We start from the raw sequence: 22920 nt of genomic DNA on the forward strand, positions 1-22920 counted from the left end.
CAGAAATCTCAGCTCCATGTGCTAGGTCTATGGAAGCCCATTTTCTCTACCCTTTTCCCAATATCCTTTTTACAAACCAGAGCTCCGACGCAGAGCAGGAATTTCAAAAACCATTACTGTGTAACATAAAAGGTCAAGGTCATTGGCGACAGCTGTGCTTTTCAGGAAAGGTCGTGGGTGAATGAGGGATCTTTCAGGCCCAGATGTTGATACAGCCTTTGAGAACTGAATGGCTAAATGCAAAACATCAGGTTCAGAAGCGCCTTGAGGTTGGCTGCCATATGCAGCTGGCAAGCATCCCTTGAAATCAGCAGATGAATAGAGCACTTATTGATATAAATATCATCACTACAGCAGCTGGGCGCCTTGCGAAAATAAACAATGACACAGCAGGAGCATCAGAAAAGCCGCCCTCAGCACCTGGAGGGGCGGTTCTTTGAAGTGGCATCAATATTTGTCTGCCAGAATGTTCCTGCCAAGGCAGCCTATGGGATGGGCCAGCCCAGCCCCATGGACCATGGGCCATCTGCCTGCAATGGACCTGTGCTTTGCTAGATTGCTCTAAGAGGAACATATTCTGTGGTTTGACCATAGCCCATAAAGACTCATGCTGGGGGTTGGGCAGGACACCTGCTGGTTACAGCAAAATTAGGACAAGGAATGATGTAAGCTTTCAGGATGCTTTATTTTCCTGTACCACTGTTCCGCTTCTACTCAGAATCATACACTACTTCATTCAGTCAGTCCTCCCAGCCCCAAATAGTCTATTTTGCACAGCAGCTGCTATTCAAAGATAATTATGATCAATGAAGGCTCATGACAAAGACTTAAATTTCTGCATGCAACCCTAGAGGTTTTTCTAACTCTTTATAACTCCCCAGCCCCCTGTCAGATTAGTGAGACAACATTCTAGTACCACAACATCCAGCAAAAGACATTGTGTTTCCTCAGACTCATCAAAAGATAATTTCAAGCATATCCACTTTATACACTCTTTCCATCCTGTAGGCTCTATTGATAGACCAGAGTCCATGGGGGAGGAGTTACAAGGAAAAAAATCCTTTCTGCTGTCATGTCACATCATAGCATTTAGACAGCTCAGGAGATCCTCCATCCCAGCCGTGAGGTAGGCATGGTAGACAGAAGCATGGTCCTCCCAAAGACATCTACGTCCTAATCTCTGAAACCTGTTGCATTAATTAGCTTTCCTATCACTTGAACAAAATACCCAACTCCCCTAACTTAAATGATGAAAGGTTTAATTTGGCTCATAATTTTGGGCGATTCAGTCTATGATTGGCTGGTTCTATGGTAGTGTCATGATAGAAGGGTGTGGCAGATGAAATCTACTCACCTCATGACAACCAGAAAGCAGAGAAGGGAATATCTTCCAAGAGAAATGGGTGAGGGAATATATATACCATGGCCCACTCGGACACACCCAGGAGCAAGATTTACTACTAATCTGCTAGGCATTTCTCAATCCAATAAAATTAGTATATCAGTCACACTTGCAAATATGTCATTTTACATGATAAAAGAGACTTTATAGATATGATGACCTTAAGGCACTCAAGAAATACAGACTATCTTGAGTTATCCAGTTAGGTCCAAGGAAAGGGATTTTATAAGAAAGAGGAAGATGGATCAGAACCCAGGGATGGTAATGTGAGAATACAGCAGGAACTGGAGAGTGATGGCCACAAACCCAAGAATGCAAGCAACGTCTAGAAGTGGGAAAAAATGAGTTCTTCCCTAGAGACTCCAGAAAGGAAAACAACCTTGCTCACATCCTGATCATAACCCCTTAATACTCATTTCATAATTGGGACATCTGGACTTGCAAAATAATAAATTTCTATTCTTTTAAGGCACTATGTTTGCGGTGATAAATATAGACAGTAAACCTGAAACCAAAAATTCAGACCCAGAGTAATAAGGGTAAGTAGAGTAGAATAGAATATGAATCTAAAATGATGGTAAAAGCCAGAGTCAGCATTGCATGTTGGACTAGGGGGTGGTTTGAGCTGGAGAAATTATTGTCTCAGTCAGAGTTCAAAGTTAGAGCTATCAGGAACCATGAGGCAACAGGGCCTGGAAATCCAAGCAGAGCTAAGGGTCCACTTCACCAGTTTAGGGAGTCTTACTAACTCAGAGAAAGTCTTTTAAAGATCAAGGACATGCTTTCTTGGACCTCATTTGCCATTAATTTATTAACATGCATTTATTAAGGTCCTACTTTGTGCCAAGCATAGACCTACACATAACAGAGGACAAACGAAGCAGAGAAACTCCCTGTCCTATGAAGCAAGCATAATGGTGACAGGCCCCTGTCAGGCTTTGTTTAACATGAAACAGGATGAAATTATCCTCTGTTGGGTCATCTCAGCAAGACTCTCCAAAGGGAGGAGAAAGCAGGAGAAAGCTTGAGGCAGGAGGGATGGAGGAGGAGGTGTCTAGGAGGTATATCACAGTGACCTCAAGCTGTGTGTTCACACAAGGTTCCAACAGGAAATACCACCCTCATCCCATCATCCTGGAGTCAGGTTTCAGTGTCAGGCCCAAATCTAACTTTGTTGCCTCCACATAATAAATGCTAGGGCTTCATTTGCCTTGAATATTTTGTTGATTTATTATATTGGTTATACTTGAAGTATCCCCTGATTTTCTCGTTATTTCATTTGTCACTAATCTAGGAAGCACCTTTTATCTTGCTTAAATCTTAGAGCTTTCATAATCCATGTTTCTTCCAAACACCTTTTAGTAGTTGCCATGTCTTCCCTTCATGAATTCACTATTTTCAAAGCTTTTATTTCCCAAACTATATTTACTAGTTAATAATAAGTTACTGTCCTTGTTTTCTGTGGATGTGACTCTCGGCAAACTTCTGACCTGCAGGCATATGGAGAACTGACACAGTCAGATGCTCTGATAATGAGCCGGAAGCCGAAGATGTAGGGTGCTCTACTCAGGACAGCGTCATGTTCCTCTTTTGGCTTCCAAAGACTTTTAAGACAATTCCTGCTATTTTTGATCCAAACTTTGAAAACTTATTTCATTTTGTAGATCAGGAAACTGAGGCCCAAACAGGGAAGAACCTTGAACAGGTCACATAGCCCATCAGTGACTTTGCCCAGGCTTTCTTTCCAGGCATAGTAAAGATGTTTACAATCATGATTACCAGGCCCTGCTCCCTGGTAATCACTGATCTGCTGGCACTTCCGTGGGTGGAGATGGCAGGGATGTTTCCTTCTTTAAATATAAGAACAAAATTTCATATCTTATATGTAACTGAGCCATCTGATTTGGAGGTCTGTACAAAGACTGAGAACTCAGGTGATACAAATTCAAGTGGAAAGATGAAGATTGAGGTGTCCAAGGAAGAAGAGGCTGTGTTGTATTTCCGTGGAAATAAGGGCTTGTGGAAAAGAAGTCTTCATCCTCTCAGGAAAAGCAGGGGGACATTTTGTAGATGTCTTTTGCTGTCATTGTGCCTGCAGGGCAAATAGCAAGTACCAATATCTCCATTTTTATCATGACTTGTTTAACATGCTAGCAAATTTACGGAATGTGCAACTCTGTCACAGCCAGCCTGACTTTGCAAGGAACTGCGTATCTCTACTTCTGCTGGAATACTGGAGGTAATAGAATAGGAAGCCTGAGGTCGAGAGTTCTGAATTCAAGTTCTATTCTTGCACTTGTAGGCTGTACTGATCTGGTCCAGTTTCTTAACCTCTCTAAGCTTTAATTTATCCTCTATTAGATTAGTATGACCCAGATGTCAGCCACGTTCCTTCTAGCTCTGCAAATTTAAACAAAATTGGCTCTGTTCCTTACTCTTCATCTTGTAGCAAAACCCAATCTCCATCCAAAGATTTATAGCAATTTGAAGGGAGCCCAGTTCCTATCCTTACTTCCAAGTTCCAGCTAAGGCTTGCGCGGGGACATTGTGGGGCCTGAATCCTGGCAACGCTGTGACAGAAGGTTGGACATCATACATCCTCATTCTCGCTTCCTCCCCTGCAGCAGCACACTTTCCCCCATTCCATTGTCCAAACCACTTTCCTCTGGTCCAGATTCTCTCCCACTCCTCCCTTCTCAGCTCTCCCCATCCCGCTTCCCAAAAACTTCAAGATTTATTCCGCTGCAGGATTCAGCCCTCTCTCTAGTACCTCTTTGTAAAGCCTGAACTGGGCCTTGCTTTCTAGCCTCCACATTCCTGCAGGTATTGACCTAAACCCCAACCTGTCCTTCTCCAAAACAAACTCAGATTCAACTGTTAGAAATATACATTTATACCCACCACTTGGAGGTTGCATAGGGCTGCTGAGAGCATGAGGAAATGTATGCAAATAGGCTTTGATCATCATCCTTGTATGTTTCTCTGTCCTTTGCTTCCTGTCACCACTTTCCCACAGTCTGTCTTTTTCAACTTGCCACAGTATCAAAGGCAATTATACATTTTTATAGAATCTGTTTAAAGAAATTTTATAATCACTGATCTGAATTTTAAAGCCAATTTATGTGACCCTTTTAAATTTCTCTCCTTAAAATACTAATTGACTTCACCTTTAGGTAGCCTGGATTGATGTTCCCCACTATGAATCACAGAGGCCCAGATAGTCTTTCATACCTGAATCTATGATATTACTTGACCTTTCCATTTTATCAAAGTATTTCTAATTAACAAAAGACATAACAAAGGTATCCTGAAATACGTTTTAAAATTGTAGGGGTTTTTTTCCCAAAAGTAGGCCCATCTGCTAGTTCTCATTCAACTCATCAGAGCTTGTTCATTCCAGCAACTAACAAGCTTTCTAATTCCATCAGCAAGAAAAGATGTTTAACAGGGAGGTTCCCTCTGCATCTGTCGTATCTCACCTGTGAACTTGCACCCCCCAAGGACATCTTTTCATCGCCCAAACAGTATGGAGATCACTCTGTGGAATAATGTATGGCAGCTGTGCCAGGGCAGCTTCTCAACTTTTGCTCATTTTAACTCATTCTGACAATAAATAGCAAAGGCTTTCTGCTTTTCTGGAGGAAATGGAGCCATTTCTAAATCATCACAACAACTGGACCGACTGGTCCTGCCAGTAGTCATCACCGCTACCTGTGATAAGGCCTTCTTAGGCAACACTGCCCTCCCCTGACCATTGGAAAAGGCAGGTTAGAAGAAAGCATTAGGAGATGAACAAAACACTTGGTCTAGACTCTAAGCTAAAGAATTGAATCTATTATTGGAGACAGCCAACTTTAAGTTTTCCATCTAAAGAAGAAAATACCAAGGTTGCATTAAGTATAAGGTCAGCTAGATCCTCATGGTCTTAGAGAACCAAGCTGGCCTTTTAGGATCTTAAGAAAACTGAAGTTTCCCCTCTTTAAGAGATCTGAAAAATGCTGTTACTTACCTGCCCATGGTCTGGCTTCTCTGTGCACATGTGTAATGTTTTCCATTCCTATGTCACTTATGAGGCAAAGCATAGTTTCTTGCTAGATTTAACACTACGTTGATGGTCACTGAGCATTGTATGTGCTTTAAGAAGTTTATGGACTAGTTAGAAGGTTGAGAGAGGGATCACGTGACATGAGTCATCCTCTACCTTGCACTGATTCTATAACACTCCTCTTTTATTTTTTTAGTCTCTCTCAAGAATAACCCACAGGTCTCTCTCCTTAGGCATACAAAACAGTGTCCTATCCCGAATGCTGCCTGTCTACACAGACATCCCAAACTGGTTGGTCAGAATTTTCATATAAGGGCCATTCCTTATTGAGAAATTTCCATAAGGACTATAAAGTGGAAGGGCGGGGGGAACCCTTCCCTTTCCCTATCTTGTTTTGAGTAATTCTTCCTCACACTACCTAGAAATTATAGATCATGTGCACTAAGTAACTAGATACAGATCCCTGTGCTATGAGGCATTAAAATTCACAACCACTTACCACCAGGGGAAGCTAAAAAATGCAGCCCAGTCATTCTGCTAGAAACCAATAGAGCAGGAATTTGAACACAGAGCATTTCAAGCAGAGAGTTCAATGTGTTTTCTCACCTTTTGCTGGGCTGCACAGGCCAGAAAAGTAATTCCCATTCAGATACAGCCAAACACTTGAATACTAGGACACTCATGGGCTCAACCATAAAGAATATTTCTTGCTAATGAGAATCATTTCCAAGCCCCAAAAGGTCACTTGAATCAGCACACTTGGCTTCCCCCGCTTCTTCCTTCCATTTCTCATGGAAAGTCCTGGGCTGCAGGAAGACCCTGATGATCCATGGCATTGCAAACCCACATCTGCCCACACCTCACCAGACAGAATGTCATCCATGATCATCTCACAAATTAGGGAACCCAAGTGAAAAGATGACTCCAATTTAGGATCAGAAGGACCCTGCAACCTTTTCCAACCCCCTAGATATTCTGGGAGAGTGACCTGGAAAATCAAAGGCAGACAGGCATCTCAGAATATAGGAGGCTTATTTGAGGCATGGTAGAACCTATTAGCTAGAGAAATTGGTCTGGAAATTTTATTAAAAGAGACAAATCATTCCACATTCTCTCCAGACTGAAAATATTGGGGGTAATAGACTTTCCCCTATGCCTTGGATCCATGTACCTCAAGTCAGGATCACAGCCAAACTCTGGCAAGGCTAAATTCAATGCAGGTGATAAAGGCAATTATTTTTTTTAACAAGCAGTTCTGATTAATTCCCATTTCTCTGGCCAGCTGCAGACTTATCTGCACCAGTCCCTCATTACTGTGAAGGTTGCAAGGCAGAAGAGCCAATGGCAAAGAGAAATGAAGTTCAAATTGTGGATTTGTCATTATTGCACAGCTCAGCACCACAAGATTGTCCATCCATAGAAGCCACTGTGACCAGCCTTCCTCCCCACCCCACCCGCTACACTCACATCTCCTTTCTCAGTGTGTTCGATTAACCCCTCACAGAGACACTGGGAAGCCAAAGCACTATTGTCTGCTGAAGCTGAACCTTGCACATGTTTGCTATGTATGAGAGGTGCTAAAGAAGAAAAATCCTTCAACTCTAACTACGGATAGACCCTGACTTATAACAGTTTGACCTGGGATTTTTTTTTCTTTTTCTTTAACAGTGTTGTGAACGTGCTATGCATTTAGTAGGAACTGTACTCCAAATCTTGAATTTGGATCTCTTCCTAGGCTAGCAGGAAGATGATGCTGGGCAGCAGCTGCAAGCTGCAGCTCCTGGTTACACACAGGAAGGGAAACAGTAACTACAGTGTTCTGCTGGCTTGCTAAGCCTTGATGTTTAGTGGATTCGGGGTATGAAACACATCTTTTGATGTTTTCAACTAATGATGGATTTATGGGAATGTAACCCTGTTACATCTCAAAGAACATTACTATAGTAGTAATGATATAATAGCAAGAATTATATAATAATTAAACTATGGGTGCAGAATAATTAATTACAATCTCAAATAACTGCTTACTCCATACCTGGTACTGTGCTGAGGGCTTTACTTACATTAATTATCTTTTTTATCTTCAGAATGGCCCTACAAGACAGGAGTTGCTATATTTTTTCTATGAAGGGCTGTAGGCTTCACAGCCCATGTGACCTCTGTCAAAAGAATTCAACTCTGTGGTTATAGCATGAAGCAATCATAGATAATACATCAACGAGAAGTGTAGCTGTCCTCCAGTAAAATTGTACTTGTAAAACTTTCTTTACTATGGTCTTTGGGCTACAGTGTACTGACTACTGCTAATAAGGTGAATGGTGTTATCCCTAGGCTAAATTTTGGATTTCCACACTTAAATAGGAGACATGAGTTTCCTTCTCTTATATCCCCCCTCCTCTCTACTCTTCCCTCTAACTCTAGTTCTGAAGAAAGGAGAAAATAAAAGATACTTTGGTACATGGCTTCCTAAAGTGAGTCTCTGTCTCCATCCATGAAGGAAGGGAATAATCATCCCCTTCCTTGAAAACCCTGTATCAGAGGAGGCCACCGCACAGCCCTAGGACACCTGTATCAGTCTAGTGCCTTATCTGCAAGCTGAGCGTGGTTGAGGGCAGACCCCACGAGTGACAGCTTCAGTCTCCAGGAGCTCTCAGAAAGCTTGGTGCATCCTTAGGAATCCTGGCTGCATATTCTGGGCAATGCCCAGATTTCCTTTCTATCACATGGCTCCTGCTCAGGTTGGGGTGGTTCCAGGGAGCCTACAGACCGAGTCTTGCTCTCTTCTGTGGCCCAAATCTTAGGCCTGCAGACTTGGGCAATATCCATCTCTATGCCCTTCCGGAACTGGGAATTTGAGGGAGCAGGCCTTCCCCTTGGCAGCCACATATCCTGCCACCTAGCTCAATATTCTTTCCCCAAGGAAAGCCATCTAGCAGCTCGACAGATACAAGGGAATGACATATTCATCTCTCTTTTTGATAATACTTGTAACTTTAAAGAACAATTTATTGTCTAAGACTGATCTTCTCAGTATCTACATTGCTGGTATTTGAGGCCAGAAAACATTCAGCAGGGAGCTCTTATATACATTATGGGATATTTAGCAATAGCCTGGCGTCTACTCACTAACTGTATACAACAACCTCTAAGTGTGATGATCAAAAATGTCTTGGACAAACTGGCATAGTGGCACACACCTGTACTCCCAACACTTGGGAGGCTGAGGCAGGAAGATTGCCATGAATTTAAGGCCAACCTAGGCTACACAGTGAGTTCCCATGGCTAGCCTGTACTACAAAGCAAGACTCTGTCTCAGAACAACAACAAAAATGTCCAGAACATTGGCAGGTAGCCCCTGGGGGTAGAAATGAAACAACCTGTCTTAGAGTGAGGGGTAACCATTATGCATTCCTCTCAGCTGGAGGTGCTAATTCCCAATTCCAGAAAATTTTGGAAAAATCATCAGCAAGATTTCTCAATTCTAGGTGATTTTTTTCACAGTGCAGGAAAACACAATTTTCCCCAATTTACACGTGAGAAAGCTGAGATCTGAGTTATATAATTAGTAAGCAACAGAGCCCGGGTTTGTACCCAAGACTATCAGAGACAAAAACGTATAATTTTTTAATAACTCATGATCTGATCATGAACGAGCAAACACTGTGTAAGACTCCAGAAGTGGAAAAAGTTTGCCATGATTTCCATGGCGGAAAAAGAAAAAACTCGTTGCACCTGTCATTCTCTCAGAACTTTGTGTCTAACCTGGTGGCAGCATTTGAAGGTAGACTCTATTTTCTCCATTTTGCAGATGAGGAAACTGAGGTCTACCAGGGATAACAAATTTTTTGAGGTCAGCAAAACACAGATATTTAAGAATAGTTTCTGGGTTCAGAGCCTTGGCATTTCAACCCCCCAAAAGTGGCCATCTGCTCCCCCGTGGGGAGCTGACTCTAATTTACTACCTGATGTTCTTTCTGGCCAGTGTGCCTGTCAGCGGTAAGAAAGGCATGGTGATAAATGACACTCCCCTCTCCCCTGCTTTGTCTTGGGCTCCCTTTCTTTCCCCAGCTCTGCATGCAGTACTGGCCTGAGAAGACGTCTGGGTGCTATGGGCCCATCCAGGTGGAGTTTGTCTCAGCAGACATCGATGAGGACATCATCCACAGGATATTCCGCATCTGTAACATGGCTCGGGTAAGTTTGCAGCCTCCTTTGAAAAGCAGATGGAAGCTCCTGGGAGAAGAGCCCACTGAGCCAGCCAAGTCTGTGAGACACACTCCTGGTAATCTCTTCTTTGGGGAAGTGATGCTTTGCAGATTCCGGCTCCAGACCCAGCAATGCTCCAAGGAGAGATGCAAGGAGCGATATCCAGCCTGCCATCTGCCTATTTCCTGACACAATTGATGCCATGTAGACTGAACTTCCCTAGACATTAACTGTGCCACACCACTTGGGCACCAGCTGATACAGTCTTTGGCTGATCCTGTAAAGTTTGGATTGGATCCTGCCCATATCAGGATGGAAAATAATGAATTGCTTTCATGAGGATATTTATTCACTGGAGGAATGAAGGAGTGTTGGGCTAGAGGGAACAGAACAGTAATCTATGAGATGGTGGCCAACTATTGATCTCAACTGGGAGCCAAGGAGGAATGGAGTTCAGTTCCTACTCTTAGAGTTTACTATCTAAAGGGAAGGTAGATATATGAACCTCAAGGAAATAGAACTCGGTTCATTAGCATCAGGGATGGTGCCCCTAAAGAAAAAGATATTAAAATTGGTCTTTGATGACTAAGGAGGAGTTTCCCAGGTAGAGAGAAGAGAATCAGTGCACACGAGGTGTAGTGATAAGGAAAAGGATAGTCTGTGGCACTTCCATGATGGCATGATTCAGAGCCCATTTAGTCTGGATGACTTGCATTCCCAACATAAGAATCTTAATAAGCCCTCTGTTCTCAGCCCCAGGATGGATACCGTATCGTCCAGCACCTCCAGTACATTGGCTGGCCTGCCTACCGGGACACGCCCCCCTCCAAGCGCTCTCTGCTCAAAGTGGTCCGGAGGCTGGAGAAGTGGCAAGAGCAGTACGATGGGAGGGAGGGCCGCACAGTGGTCCACTGCCTGTGAGTATTAAGGAAATGTCTCCAGAACAATGGGATGATGGGTGAAAGGGCGTGTTTAGAGATTCTACGGGTCACATACACCTGTCCTAGGCATGTTCAGCTATACCACATCTTAATGTCCTTAAACACCATAAGTATGTTAATATATTAAAAGGAATTATAATCTTTTAATAGGCTGAGGTCTCTAGTTGTGATAAGCTAGTTTTATATGTCATACTATTATTGATGTAAACATGGGGGAAGTGAACTCTTTTCCCAGTGCTTCAAAACTGGAGGTATGCCCCACTCTCCAAAAGGAAGCATGATATGTCTTGGTAGTTACAACCAAGCTCCGAACACAGTGGGACCCTCTGACCAGAACTTCCTATATTATTTCCTGTAAAAGAAGGCATTAAGTTAGCTTAATGGAAGCCCAGTATTTTAAATGATTCACCTCATTCCATTTGGCAGGTAGATATTATCATTTTGTAGAGAGGTAACTGAAGCGCAAACAGAGGAAGAGATCAGCAAGTTGACAGAGGAACTGTGATTTGTGGTCACCGGACTCTAAGATAATGTACCATGCACCGAGTGACATTGCCTCTGAGTAAACTAAAGACAGCCTCCTGTGACATCTGCTGTGACTTAGTGGGCATGTGAGGACACGGAATGCATGAAAGCAAGACACTACTCTGAGGGGCTGTGACAACGTCACAGTGCCTTACAATTAGTGTTTATGTCTCCATTACTGTTATGAACTGCAGCTTTTTCTTCTGTCTTAGAATTAGCCCAGCACAGTCAAATGGACCCCAGTGTCATTATGCTTGGGGAAAGTCAGAACCTTACAGGACTGTGGTTGACAAGCTGTGCAGCATTAGGAAAATCATTTATGTTGTGACCCTCAATTTTATCATCTTTCCACTGGGTGTGTAGAATTAGATCATCTTTAGATCCTGTAGTGCTTTGGTAAGAAACGGAAAATACAAACAATATGTTGGTCATCAGAGAGATTGACAGTGTCATGGTTTGTTATGCAAATGCTGCAAAGGAAATTACTTAAAAGAGCAAGTGTGAGAGTCTACTGTAAGAATATAAACAGATCAGAGAGAAGGATGCTACAAAGATCTCAGACCCATAGCAAATCTTCACCCTTACCAGTTTTGTGTGGAATGTCCGATTCACAATTAATTACTTTGTTTATTCAAGCTTAAATGACTTGGGGACAAGGGACTGAGAGCCCCTTTCCCTCTAGAAAATACTGTTTTACAGGAAACTTGAAGCAAAACTTTCTCTTTTCAAACCATTTCTGGAGCCAAGTAGAGGCATTACTAATATTTCACTGACCTCAAAATTGAGTCTTTTCAAAACCAGATAATTGTTCAATTTTTCTCAAATAGGCAGTGCACATACATGCCAAAAAAGCCAGAGAGCTTGAAGGAGGTTAAAGAGACCATGCACAGTCAGAGCTTAAGGGATACCACTCTAACAAAAATCCCTTCCCGAAACACACAAATTTCCAAGTGGAGTCCAGGAAGGTGATAAGTGGTGTGCTGTGTGCATGTCAGGCAGGTGAGCAACATCAGCCATGACAAGCTGACTCTGCCCATATCCCAGAATCTGGCAGCTGGCTCCTGACCAAGTAACTCCTGCTGTCTCCGGTTCCATCCCACACATTCAGATTGGCCCGTGAGTAGCACAAGGCCACCAGGGACACCAGGCCCTGAGACTTTTGCATCCTCTTACCTGGTCCTCCTGGGCTCTGCTGTTCTTGCTTCAGAAAATACTGATCCTCTTTATCCAGGAACTTTTCCTCCTCTCTTATGAGATTTTTTAGCCTGCTCTCTTTTGCAAAAGTGCCTTTTTATCTATACCTGCCCTAGACAAGGTGACTCGCAGTTTGAATTGAAGGAAAGCACAGGAGTGTCATCCACCAACAGGAATCTCAGGATCCCTGGGGGTCCTGGGAACCATAACAGCCACTGAAATGGAGCCACGAGTCAGTGAAGGGAGGACACCTATCTGGGTTTGAAACATCTGGTTGATGGGTGTCTTCTGGATAAAACATCTGAGAGACTGAGTAAGTGCCTTAGTTTCTGTCCAGATGTTCTTTAGACACAGCCCATTACAGAAAATCATTAGCTGCTCTTGGCAACATGCCCAGGAGTTTGGAATCAGGTAGATTCCTAAAGGAACTTTCTATAAGGAGTTTGAGGGGTATTTCCACGAAGATGATTTATAGAGCTTCAGAAAGAAGGAGTAAGAGAAAGATGGCCTTGCCAAGAACACTGTTTATATCCTCAAGATCGGTAAGGTCTTGATGAAGATGTATATGTAAAGACCTAGTATTTTAGGATATAACCCCCACCCCCTGAAACCACAAGCCTGAATCTGGGCTGGATGGTACTGAGTTACTCCTCAAAGAAGATGAGGCGGGGGGAAAAAGTAGGAAAATCACCTAGAACCTTCCATTGTCTTCACTGGATATGTAGGTAGAATCAGAGTATCCTTCTAGGCAAAGATACAGGTACCCCAGGTCCAAAGACACAATGGCATCTTGTCATGGAGATTTGGGTAGGTGTCCCAAGGCCTACTGTCACATGCTCATAGAATCAAGGAAACATAGGAAAATCAAGTCATCACAGGTCATCTAGTCCAATGCCTTTATTACATGAATGAGAAATTGCACTTTAGATAGAAAAAGCAACGTGTCCAAGATCAAAGAAGCTCCATGGCCCAAATGGGATTCAAATCAGAACTCGTGGTTCAGGCTAATGCTTTCACCACTGCATTACCTTGCACTTGCCAAGGTAGCCACCTCTCTACCCTAATGTGACTGTAAAATCACCAGGTGTCAGAGAGGGGAGGACTGGAATATAGCTGACCTCTTCTCTCTGTGTTTAGAAATGGGGGAGGCCGCAGCGGAACCTTCTGTGCCATCTGCAGTGTGTGTGAGATGATCCAGCAGCAAAACATCATCGACGTGTTCCACATTGTGAAGACTCTGCGGAATAACAAATCTAACATGGTGGAGACCCTGGTGAGTGTCCCAAAAACTGTTCTTCAACAGCCAGGGACTCACTATAGTTCCTTGGACTTAAAGGAAATGATATCAACTACTAAAATCCTTCAATAGCTGAGTGCTTAGTGGGTCCCTGGAGTCTCTGCCCTTTGTATACATTATTGTATACAACCTCCAAACCTGAGAGTTTGTTACACATGGAGGATCCTGGGTCCCTCCCCAGATTTACTGAATTAGAATCTGCATTTGTCCACCTCGTAGTTCTACCAAGCTCTCTCTGTCTGCAGAGAAATCAAAATATTAATCGCAGTGCACCTCTTTTATTTGACACCCTGCCCATTCCTTAGGAAAATGTTGCTAATTCAAGCTTAAGGGAAAGAATTCTAGATTAGAAGAGGAAGAATTATGGTTTCAATGCAGTCCACACCTATTCTAATTCATTTGTGCTAATTTTTGTAGTATAAAGAATTAAGCTATGATTCTATTTTAAAAAAGATAGTAAAAAAATGGAAAGGCTGAGCCCAAAATGATGAGACTTGGTACAGTGATGGAAACAGATCCTACATACAGAACTTGATTACAAGTTTTTAAACCCACTCAAAGTGTGATCTTATTCAAAATGAGGTCCTACTATGCAGACCTCAGGCAACAACCTCTAAACCTAAGGGTTTGTTTCAAATGGAGGATCCTGGGTCCCTCCCCCCAGATTCACTGAATTAGAATCTGCATTTTTAACAGCTATCCCTGGATTTTTTGTATGCACGTTATCATTTGAGAAGCACTGTTGTACAAAATCCTAAAAATAAAGGAAATTATCCCAGTTGGGTATTCAGGAAAGCTGGGATAGAAATTGGCCTCAAGCAGAACTCTGAAGGATGTCCAGATACAGATAATTTCCTGTGGAGTTTTACTATGGATGCAGATAAAATTTTCTCCAAAGTCTATATCTCTAATCTAACATGTCTTCTCTTTCCTTTTTATCCCTCTTGTCTCCTCTTCTGCCTCCCCTCCTCTCAGGAACAGTATAAATTTGTATATGAGGTGGCACTGGAATATTTAAGCTCCTTTTAGCCCAGTGGGATGGAGAAACCTGCCAGAGTTCAGAGGCTGCTGCGGTCAAGCCCCTTTTTCTCTGAATGGCAGTGACTGGGCCCAGGGACTCAGAGGTAGCACCCCTGCGTAACTCCAAGGAAGATGGGTGGCTCTGTGTTCTGTGGTGGGCTCTGCACCTTCCGAAGGGGTCTCCTGTACCTGTGGGAGATGCTAAACTCACAAGCCCAGGATCCCTTCCACACCCAACCAGCCACAACCTCGGGCCCAAACAGAAGTGCACCCACAAACAAGGCCCTGGACTTGTGGTTCCCAGACCTCTTGCTTTTGTTCTTTTGGAGTTTGTGATTCTTACAGCAAGCCAACTGTGCAGGTGCTGGGGATGGAGAGGCTGGCCAGCAGCTCTTTTTGCCTCCTTCTCTTAGGAATGTTGGAAATGTGAATTCTACTCCTCCATGTAGTTTTTATGGAAAAGAATGGGGATTTGGAAATCACTTCTCTGATGCCCCCTGCAATCTCCTTCAGAGATCTCTGAAAGCAGACACCTGCTCATCTGGATCAGGGTGACCTCAGAATGAATCCTGGACAACAGCATTGGCTCCTCTTCAACCTCACACCTAATCTGCATGGGACTTGGCCCACCACCATTCTGTACCCCTCCCCCAGCCCAGGCCTTGTCCATCTGTCATTCCTGGCCAGGCAGCTCTGCCCACAGCACAATTTCATAAAAGATTTTCTTTTCTGTTTGTGGTCCGTGGGAAAGAGGGGCTAGAACTTTGTAAAAGGGACCAACCTGGTACAGGGCTCTGGGTGGCTTGTACAATGTAACTCCTGTTTCTCCTGGGTGGTAGCTGCCTCTGGGAGGGATGAAGAATATAAGATTTGATTATTTTCCCAAGTGTATGTGAAAAGCAATTTTCTTTTGAGGGTGTAAAATCTTAGTCTCTTCTGTCAAAAAGTTAAGGTGAGAGTTTAACTATGTAGTTATGAGACAAGTCTCTTGAGCCTATTATAGTATCTGGTTATGTCCTTGAAAGCTTCCCACCAGGGAGAGTACAGCCCATAAGCAAAGGAGAGATGGGCTAGTCAGAAAATGATCCCTGATTTCTGGGACATAGACAGCACTAGCTTTGAGCATAATTTGAATCTCCAAAAATGTGCTTCTTCCTAAAGAAATTTAGTCTCCATCTTGCAAAAGGCCATTGTGGACCCAATCATGCTTTGGTTTAAAATAACTCAAAGGGATTAGGCCTGGGACTCTGGGACTTGTCCAAAGTATGAGTCAAGGAAAGAAAGCCAACATCTGCTACGTATCTCCAAGCATCATTCTTGGCACTTGTCATATGGCATCTTGCATAGTCTCACCGCCCCTAGCAGGAAGCTCTTATCGTCTCCATTTTGCATTTTGCATTTTGTGGAAACTGAGGAACTTTTCTCAGTGATGGAATCATGGGCTCCAAAACAGCAGACAAAGATGACAGAACTTCTCTGAACTGTTTTCTTCATACTGCCTCAGTCAAGCAATTATTTAATGGAGGAAAAGTAAAGCTAGGAATTTCTGAGAGAACTTTATGAATGGAAATTTAGTTTTCTTTCTCCAGTTCTTCTGGGAAATTCAAATTTTCAGATGTATTTTAGTAACTCATTCCCTGTCCCCCTGGAAAGCTAGTTTCATCTAATTTCTTCTTCCAGTGAAAAATAAATCTATTCCCCCAGGTTTTCAAGGAGCCAGCCAGGAATATTCTTCCTTGGTCTCTAGCCAGTGCTTAGGTACAATATCTGACTGGCTCAGGTGTCCTGAGATCTAAGAAGCTCCATCTTACAGGCTGGTCTATCCATGAATAGAATATGAGGAGTACAGAATTCAATAAAACATAGTTTGTGCCCTTAAAGGCTCACTGTGTACTGCAAAAATTGAATCACAATACATTAGAAGTTGAGTATATGCGTATTACTTGAGCTTACATGCAAGAGCCTCATTCTGTCTAGGGCTCCCTAAAGGAAGTAGCATCCGTTCCAGATGGGTCTCATCAGGTCCAAAAAGGAAGAAAAGGAGGTTCAAGCTGATGGAACAGTATGTGTAATGGCAAAGAGGTACAGGAAGGCATCAGGAAGGACAGAAGATAGGAGGCCAGTCCAACTGGAGCACAGCAGGACAGGAAGAATGGCAAGAAGTAGGCTGGGGTCAGGAAAACAGATGACACACAGAGAATGCAGATGTTGCCCTGTGGTAAACAAGAAGCTAGCAAAGCTTCACAGTGATGTGCTCACCCCAGTGCTGAAGAGGCCAGTGGGGCAGCCTCTTCTTCTTTCATCAGACACTGTGAAAACAAACTCTAAAATGTGTTATTTTTTAATATTGTTCTATTTGTCTTTCTGCTCATTATTTTGTGGCTGGAACAAAATACGCAGTGAATCATGAGACACTGTTCCTGTAAGAGACACAGGATCTCTGCTTTACCACAGAGAAGGGTCAGCAAGCCAGGCCTCCAAGCTCACTAAGATGGGACATGAAAGCAGCCCATGAAAGCTGCCTCCATTGGCAAAGCCTCTGGAGCTGTCTAGATGTCCAGGGACACCAGACTTGATCAAGGAAGGACTGTCACTTTGGAAGTTCAAAAGGAAATCTCAAAGCAAAGGCAGGCAAAGGACCCCCAGGACTAACTCGCTCTTCTTCTTTGATGGGCCTCATCCCAGGGCCCAGCCCTCACTGGTCCTGCTGGTTTCCTGTGGCTCCAGACCACTCCCCCAACAGGCCTTCCCCAAGGCACCTGTAGCATGGTATATCAGACTGTTGGCTCCTATTTCTTGAGATCTTGGCTCATCCAGACAAGCTGAGGGTGAATACAGGGCTGTTTCACACAAACCCTCGGATTTATTCTGCTCATGAAGGGTTGAAATAGCTGCCAGATAAAAATGAGAGAAGCCTTATCATCTAAAATGGTAAACATTTAAAGGGTGGCTTCAGGGAGAAGGAAACTTGTAAAACTTCAAGCCATGGTGAGTTAACCCAACAAGGCCAGTGTGTTTGTTTATTTTGTCACAATTTACCCACTGTCCAAAGAAAGCAGGGTAATGAGCTGGTCTTAGGTGTTGTACAAAAAATGAATCAAGGCTCATGGATGGAAGTGACTTCTCTAAGATCCCACAGAAAGGCTACCTGGCAGAGATTGGATAATATCTGGTAATAATGCCCAGAATTCAGACTTGATAACTTGCCCAGGAAATCTCACAAGCAAACATCACATCTCCAGATATATCTTCACCTCACCTTAGTAACAAGGTAGGCTCACCTTTCTAAGAGCAGAGGAAGATAGTATTAATGCACTCCACAGTAGAATTCTGTACACTCATCTACAAGGTGCCAAAGAGTTCCCTCCCTTAGCAAAGATCTTCCTATGGGACCCCTTCTAGAGAAGATGCACGGAATTAGTAAGAAGCTGGAAATTGCCCCCACCCTGTGTGTGTTTATGGCCTAGATAGATTCAGAATATATCTCAGGTGCATCACAACATTTGTCACTTCACCCAGGTGATGTGAAGATCCAGGGCCAGCTGGGGACCTCTGGGCTGCTAGATAGCCCAGCAAGTCTTCTTGTGTGGGAAGAAAGGCACCAGCTTGCTAGGTATTGGCCTCATCTAAGCATGTGGCCTAAGCAATTGCCCACCAGATGTCATCGCATGAACTAGCTGAACCTGTTCTGGGGACTCTAGTAGGTGTGCTCATTTCTCCCAAGAAGAGTGGTTGTGATTACCATACAACCACTTTACTGAGGAACCAGAGATGCCCAGGAAGAAATCACTTGCCCACAGCTCCACACCTAGTAAATGAGCAAGCCAGGCATTATACTGTTTTTCTGACCAAAAGACAGTATGTATCTACCGTTGTCTCAGATTTTCCCATGGGGTTACTTATAACAGCAAAGACAAGAGTAGAACAGGTAACTGGATCTCAGTAAGCCCACTGAAGCCAATGTAAGTATAAAATCCCCTTATAGTCTCATATTTTAATAATTCATGCAATATTTGCATTCCACTTCCTAATTTAAACTGATTGTCTCAACATGACTCTATAAATACTTTTCTAAAATGTGCTCTATGTAGTTTTGATCAGCAGACCCTTGTATAGACCCCAGGGAACAATATCCCAGTCGGTGATATAGTATCTGACCTGCTGTTATCCACTAAGGCCAATTCCTGACTGAAGCTCAAAACCACCTCACCCACCCTCATGTCAGCAGATACCTTTGTGTGCAAGTACCTCGTCCTCACTGTTCCCAGATTAGCCTCAACTAAGCTCTCTTCCAGTTGGGTGCTGGGAGGAATCCTTTAACGGAGTAAAAGGATGAAGACTTGCCCACCTGGCATGGTGAGGGATGATACCACAAAGCCCTCAAAGGAAAAGGCAAGCTGGATGCAGCTTTAGGCAACAGACTCCTGAATGCTGGGCTTCTAGAATGTGGTACCCACTGTCTAGATGGAGTCTAATGTTTGCTAAGTGTGCGACTCCGTGAATAAATTTTACATGAGGATCTTGGGTCTAGAATGCCCCTTAATTTACCTTAATATACAGGTACAGCATTTCTACAATATGCAGCACACTGGAGGAGTACTACCAGGAAGCACAGATTACTGTGGCACAGTGCATCCCTTGGTGAGGGATGAGGTGATGGTGGAAAGAGACCAGTCTTTGAACTGTAGCATTGTCATCTCTTGCCTATAGAATAGTGGAGCAAACAACTCATAGAAAAATAAGCATGCAAAGGGAAGCCTCAAGTAGTAGGAGTAGATCTGGGAGAAATTAAGTAGGAAAACAGGAAGGCAAGACCAGGAAATTGGAAGCCAATGAATACTCAACCAACGATGCTTATGAACTATTTGGTCACTTCTGTCAAATGGCAGGATGGAGAATGGAGCAAAGGCACAGCTTTGGGGGTGAAAATTCAGTAAGAGGTGATCATCATTTTCCCTCTGACCAATCATGCTTATTTATCTTCCATTTCTGGTCATACTTACATCCTAATATATGTCTTTACCAGAATCCATGTCTCCACCACTCTGGTGTGACCTCTGCAAAGTACACAAAAGTGTCAATTTAGAAGGTTTCTGCAGACAACAGAAGTGAATTCCAGGTGGGAATAGTCTGGTACTTACCATGTCATCCCTGGAGCAGTGAAGGAAATGATCATTCCCTTGGACCTCACTGCCTAAGGGAAGAATAAAGAAAATCATTTCCTTAGTCTGAAGCTGGCCACTCATGAGCTGACCAGATAAGCTATCAGCACCAAGCTGAATCAGGACTTGCTGTGAAAGACATAGATGAACTCAAGTGTCCGTATAAGCAGGATGTTGATCCGAAGCCAAAAAGTCAATAAACTATACTGGGCCAAAATCCCCAGGGACAAGTTACCAACCAAAGCTGACTTACCTTTCCCACCACAAAACCAACATGAGCCTTTTCTCAGCTTTTGACCAGTTCCAAATCACAGTCAAGTATAACAGAAATAGGAAAAGTAAGTCCAACTAGATAAAAACAACTGAGATTCAGTCTTGTCTATGTACTCCCATGCAAAGGCTCCCAGTCAAGATTTTCCATGTGAACATATCTAGGAATTGTAAAATATAGTTTTGGCTTCATCTAGCAGGAGTCTTCCTTTGAGGTCATATACTGTCCTAGCTACAGAAAGAGGTCAGTGGTAGACAACTCCAATTTCCTCTGACACATATTTCAAGGCCATAGATTTTATCTCCAAAAGTACAGAAGAGATGTCTTTGCCATATCTGTGCACATAAACAGACTTAGTTTCTTGGTTACCAAGGACATACTTTTGAATGAGACTGGCTGTTGAACTGTCATGGAGAAATCATGACCATCTCTTTCATATTTCTTGTGTAGCTTCAGAAGAGAAAGAAAAAGGTATCAAAGGGAACACATTCACTTATGAGGTCCAACCCTGAATGTTAGGTCTCCAAGAGGAGGAATCACCATTCACAGTGGTAACCCCCAAGCTGGCATAACATCCACTTAAGAGCTTATTAGTAGTTCACTGAGGATATGGGAAGAGTCGGGATGAAAAGAGCTTTAAGGAGCAGATCACCATGGGGCTTCCTTCCATCTGAGTCCTGCTCTGGGTGGTATGATACAGACTTTGAGCCTTGATTGGAATGCCCAGAGAAATAAGAGGTAGGGATTTGGAGTACTGGTTAAGAAAGAATAAGAAAGTCTGGAGCTCAGGGTAGTTAATGTAGTTCATGATTCCTTGTTGAGCAGGGCTCTTGGATTTGGGGGAGGAAGAGAAGAAAGGAATAAACTGGTAACTGCAAAACTGAATCTTATATAAGTACTTCAGTGCCTTTGGGTTTGTGAATACAAATTGGCAGGCCTCATGTGATGGTCTGACAAACTCTCATAGCCCAACCCACTTTACTTCTGCCCAAGGCAGATTAATGGTATAAGGTTTTTTGGGGGGTCAAAGTCCCCAGAGTTTTCTGGAGCCTTGGCAAGGAGGTGCACAAAGCAGTGTCATTCTAAGTAAAATCAGGCTTCAGAGAGTCAGGCAGATTACTAGTGCCCATATCTTCTGTAGGATTGCAGGTTATTGGATAAAATCGAGCAGTTTGCTAGTCCTGAGCTACTCCTGTGGATGGAACCAGTAGCAATGGGGAAAAGTTCAGAGCTCTAAAGGAGAACTTGCTGACTGTTAGAGAGGATGAGCTGCCAGCTCAGCAGCTGGCCACCAGATCCCAGGAGTCTCTTTAAGGGCAGAAGAAGCATTGTTGAGATGGCTTGCTGGTCATTTCCATCCTAGTTGGGTGAGAGCCTGTAGGCTGAGAACATGTTTGAACTCATTTATACCTGCAGTCAAGTCATGTTTTGTTTGTGTAGGTCAATGTCTCTGCTCTCACATCCAACCTTACTTAACACACTAGCCAAGATGTTATTCTGGCCACAAATCCTGGGCTTGTCCGAGCTTGGTTATCACCAGACACTAAACCAGAAAAAAATGGCTTCTTTGCCATAGACCTGATGCCCACTGAGATTTCTGATGAGAACCCATTAGCCAAGGGGGCCACCAAAAATAGCCAGATCAACTAAAGGTCCAAGCAGGATCCAGAGAAGGGCTTTGCTTACCATGTTCATTATCTCCAGTGGTTATTTCTACCCCAATTCCCCACTCAAGGCCTATTGGCACAGATTTCAAAAGCACAGTGATACAGTGCACACCAGATATTAATCATTCCCAGTGCATATATTCCATCACTAGAGGAATCTTGGGTTTCTTCAGGTTAACCCAAGATTACCCATATTGGTAATCAGTCTCAAAAGCACTATTTTAATCTTCTCTTTTCATTATGCATCCTAGTGGCCAATCAAAGGCAGAGTTGGGACCTCTACCGCTGCTTTGGTGACTGGTCACCCTCATAGCTAACAGCTATCATGTCATCCCTACTCATCTTCGTGGAGGCTGACATTTTCGTATCCACAGGATATGATATTGCATGAGACCAAAGTCTCCACATTATTTGCAGCCTCCTCCACAAATCCCAATGGCCTGCACTTGTACAGTTTGGGTGTTTGATAGATAAAGCACGTATGAGAAGAGAAAACAAAATAAATCAATTTTAAAAAGGAGCCAGCACTGTGCTGTCAATGTTCTTTTTTTTCTTTTTCTTTCCAATTCTAGCTTAAAAAAAGCAGAAGGTAAATAATGTCAGGTCAATGAATATCAGATATATTTTTGACTGTACATTACAGTGAAGTGTAATCTTTTTACACCTGCAAGTCCATCTTATTTATTCTTGTAAATGTTCCCTGACAATGTTTGTAATATGGCTGTGTTAAAAATCTATACAATAAAGCTGTGACCCTGAGATTCATGTTTTCCTAAGACATTCGCACTGGTGTCTTCCTGCGGTTGGGTGGGTGTGAGAACTGATTGAGGTAGAAGAAAAAAATCCTGTAATTAACTAGTTTTCCTTACACTTACATTTATTTAAATTTTACAACTACAACAAAGGAAACATGTATTATCCCCTCTTTGCAAATGAAAACTTGTGGATCAGTAATATCAAGGATTTCCCAGGAGTACACATTGAGCTGCTAGAAAGAGTCGGGTGTAATGTTTCTGAAGTATAGTCTACAGAGCACTGGCATTAAATCATGGGGACATTTGTTAAGCACACAGTTTGAAGCCCCTACAGCATCACAGTTTCAAGGTCTGCATTCAAACAAGCTATCCAGATGTATCAGCTAGTTATTGCTGCACAAGAAATCACTCTGAAACACACTAACCTATAATAAC

The 22920-nt window shown here is 43.1% G+C and overlaps 1 protein-coding gene across 14 annotated transcripts in view; it reads left to right on the forward strand.

Moving 5' to 3' along the window:
* Nucleotides 1-22506, forward strand: part of Ptprt (protein tyrosine phosphatase receptor type T) — a 1059888-nt gene extending 1037382 nt beyond the window's left edge. For all 14 annotated transcript variants that reach the window (XM_063248334.1, XM_063248323.1, XM_063248321.1 and 11 more), the window contains 4 exons: nt 9516-9641; nt 10407-10570; nt 13451-13586; nt 14586-22506. In XM_063248334.1, the coding sequence (XP_063104404.1) occupies nt 9516-9641; nt 10407-10570; nt 13451-13586; nt 14586-14639 (480 nt within the window). In that variant the 3' untranslated portion in view covers nt 14640-22506. The remainder of the gene's footprint in view (nt 1-9515; nt 9642-10406; nt 10571-13450; nt 13587-14585) is intronic.
* Nucleotides 22507-22920: the final 414 nt, after the last annotated feature.

The sequence above is a fragment of the Cavia porcellus genome, unplaced genomic scaffold, assembly GCF_034190915.1.
Source record: "Cavia porcellus strain 051 isolate PalLab524CR breed Dunkin Hartley unplaced genomic scaffold, mCavPor4.1 scaffold_5, whole genome shotgun sequence".
Classification (NCBI taxonomy): domain Eukaryota; kingdom Metazoa; phylum Chordata; class Mammalia; order Rodentia; family Caviidae; genus Cavia; species Cavia porcellus.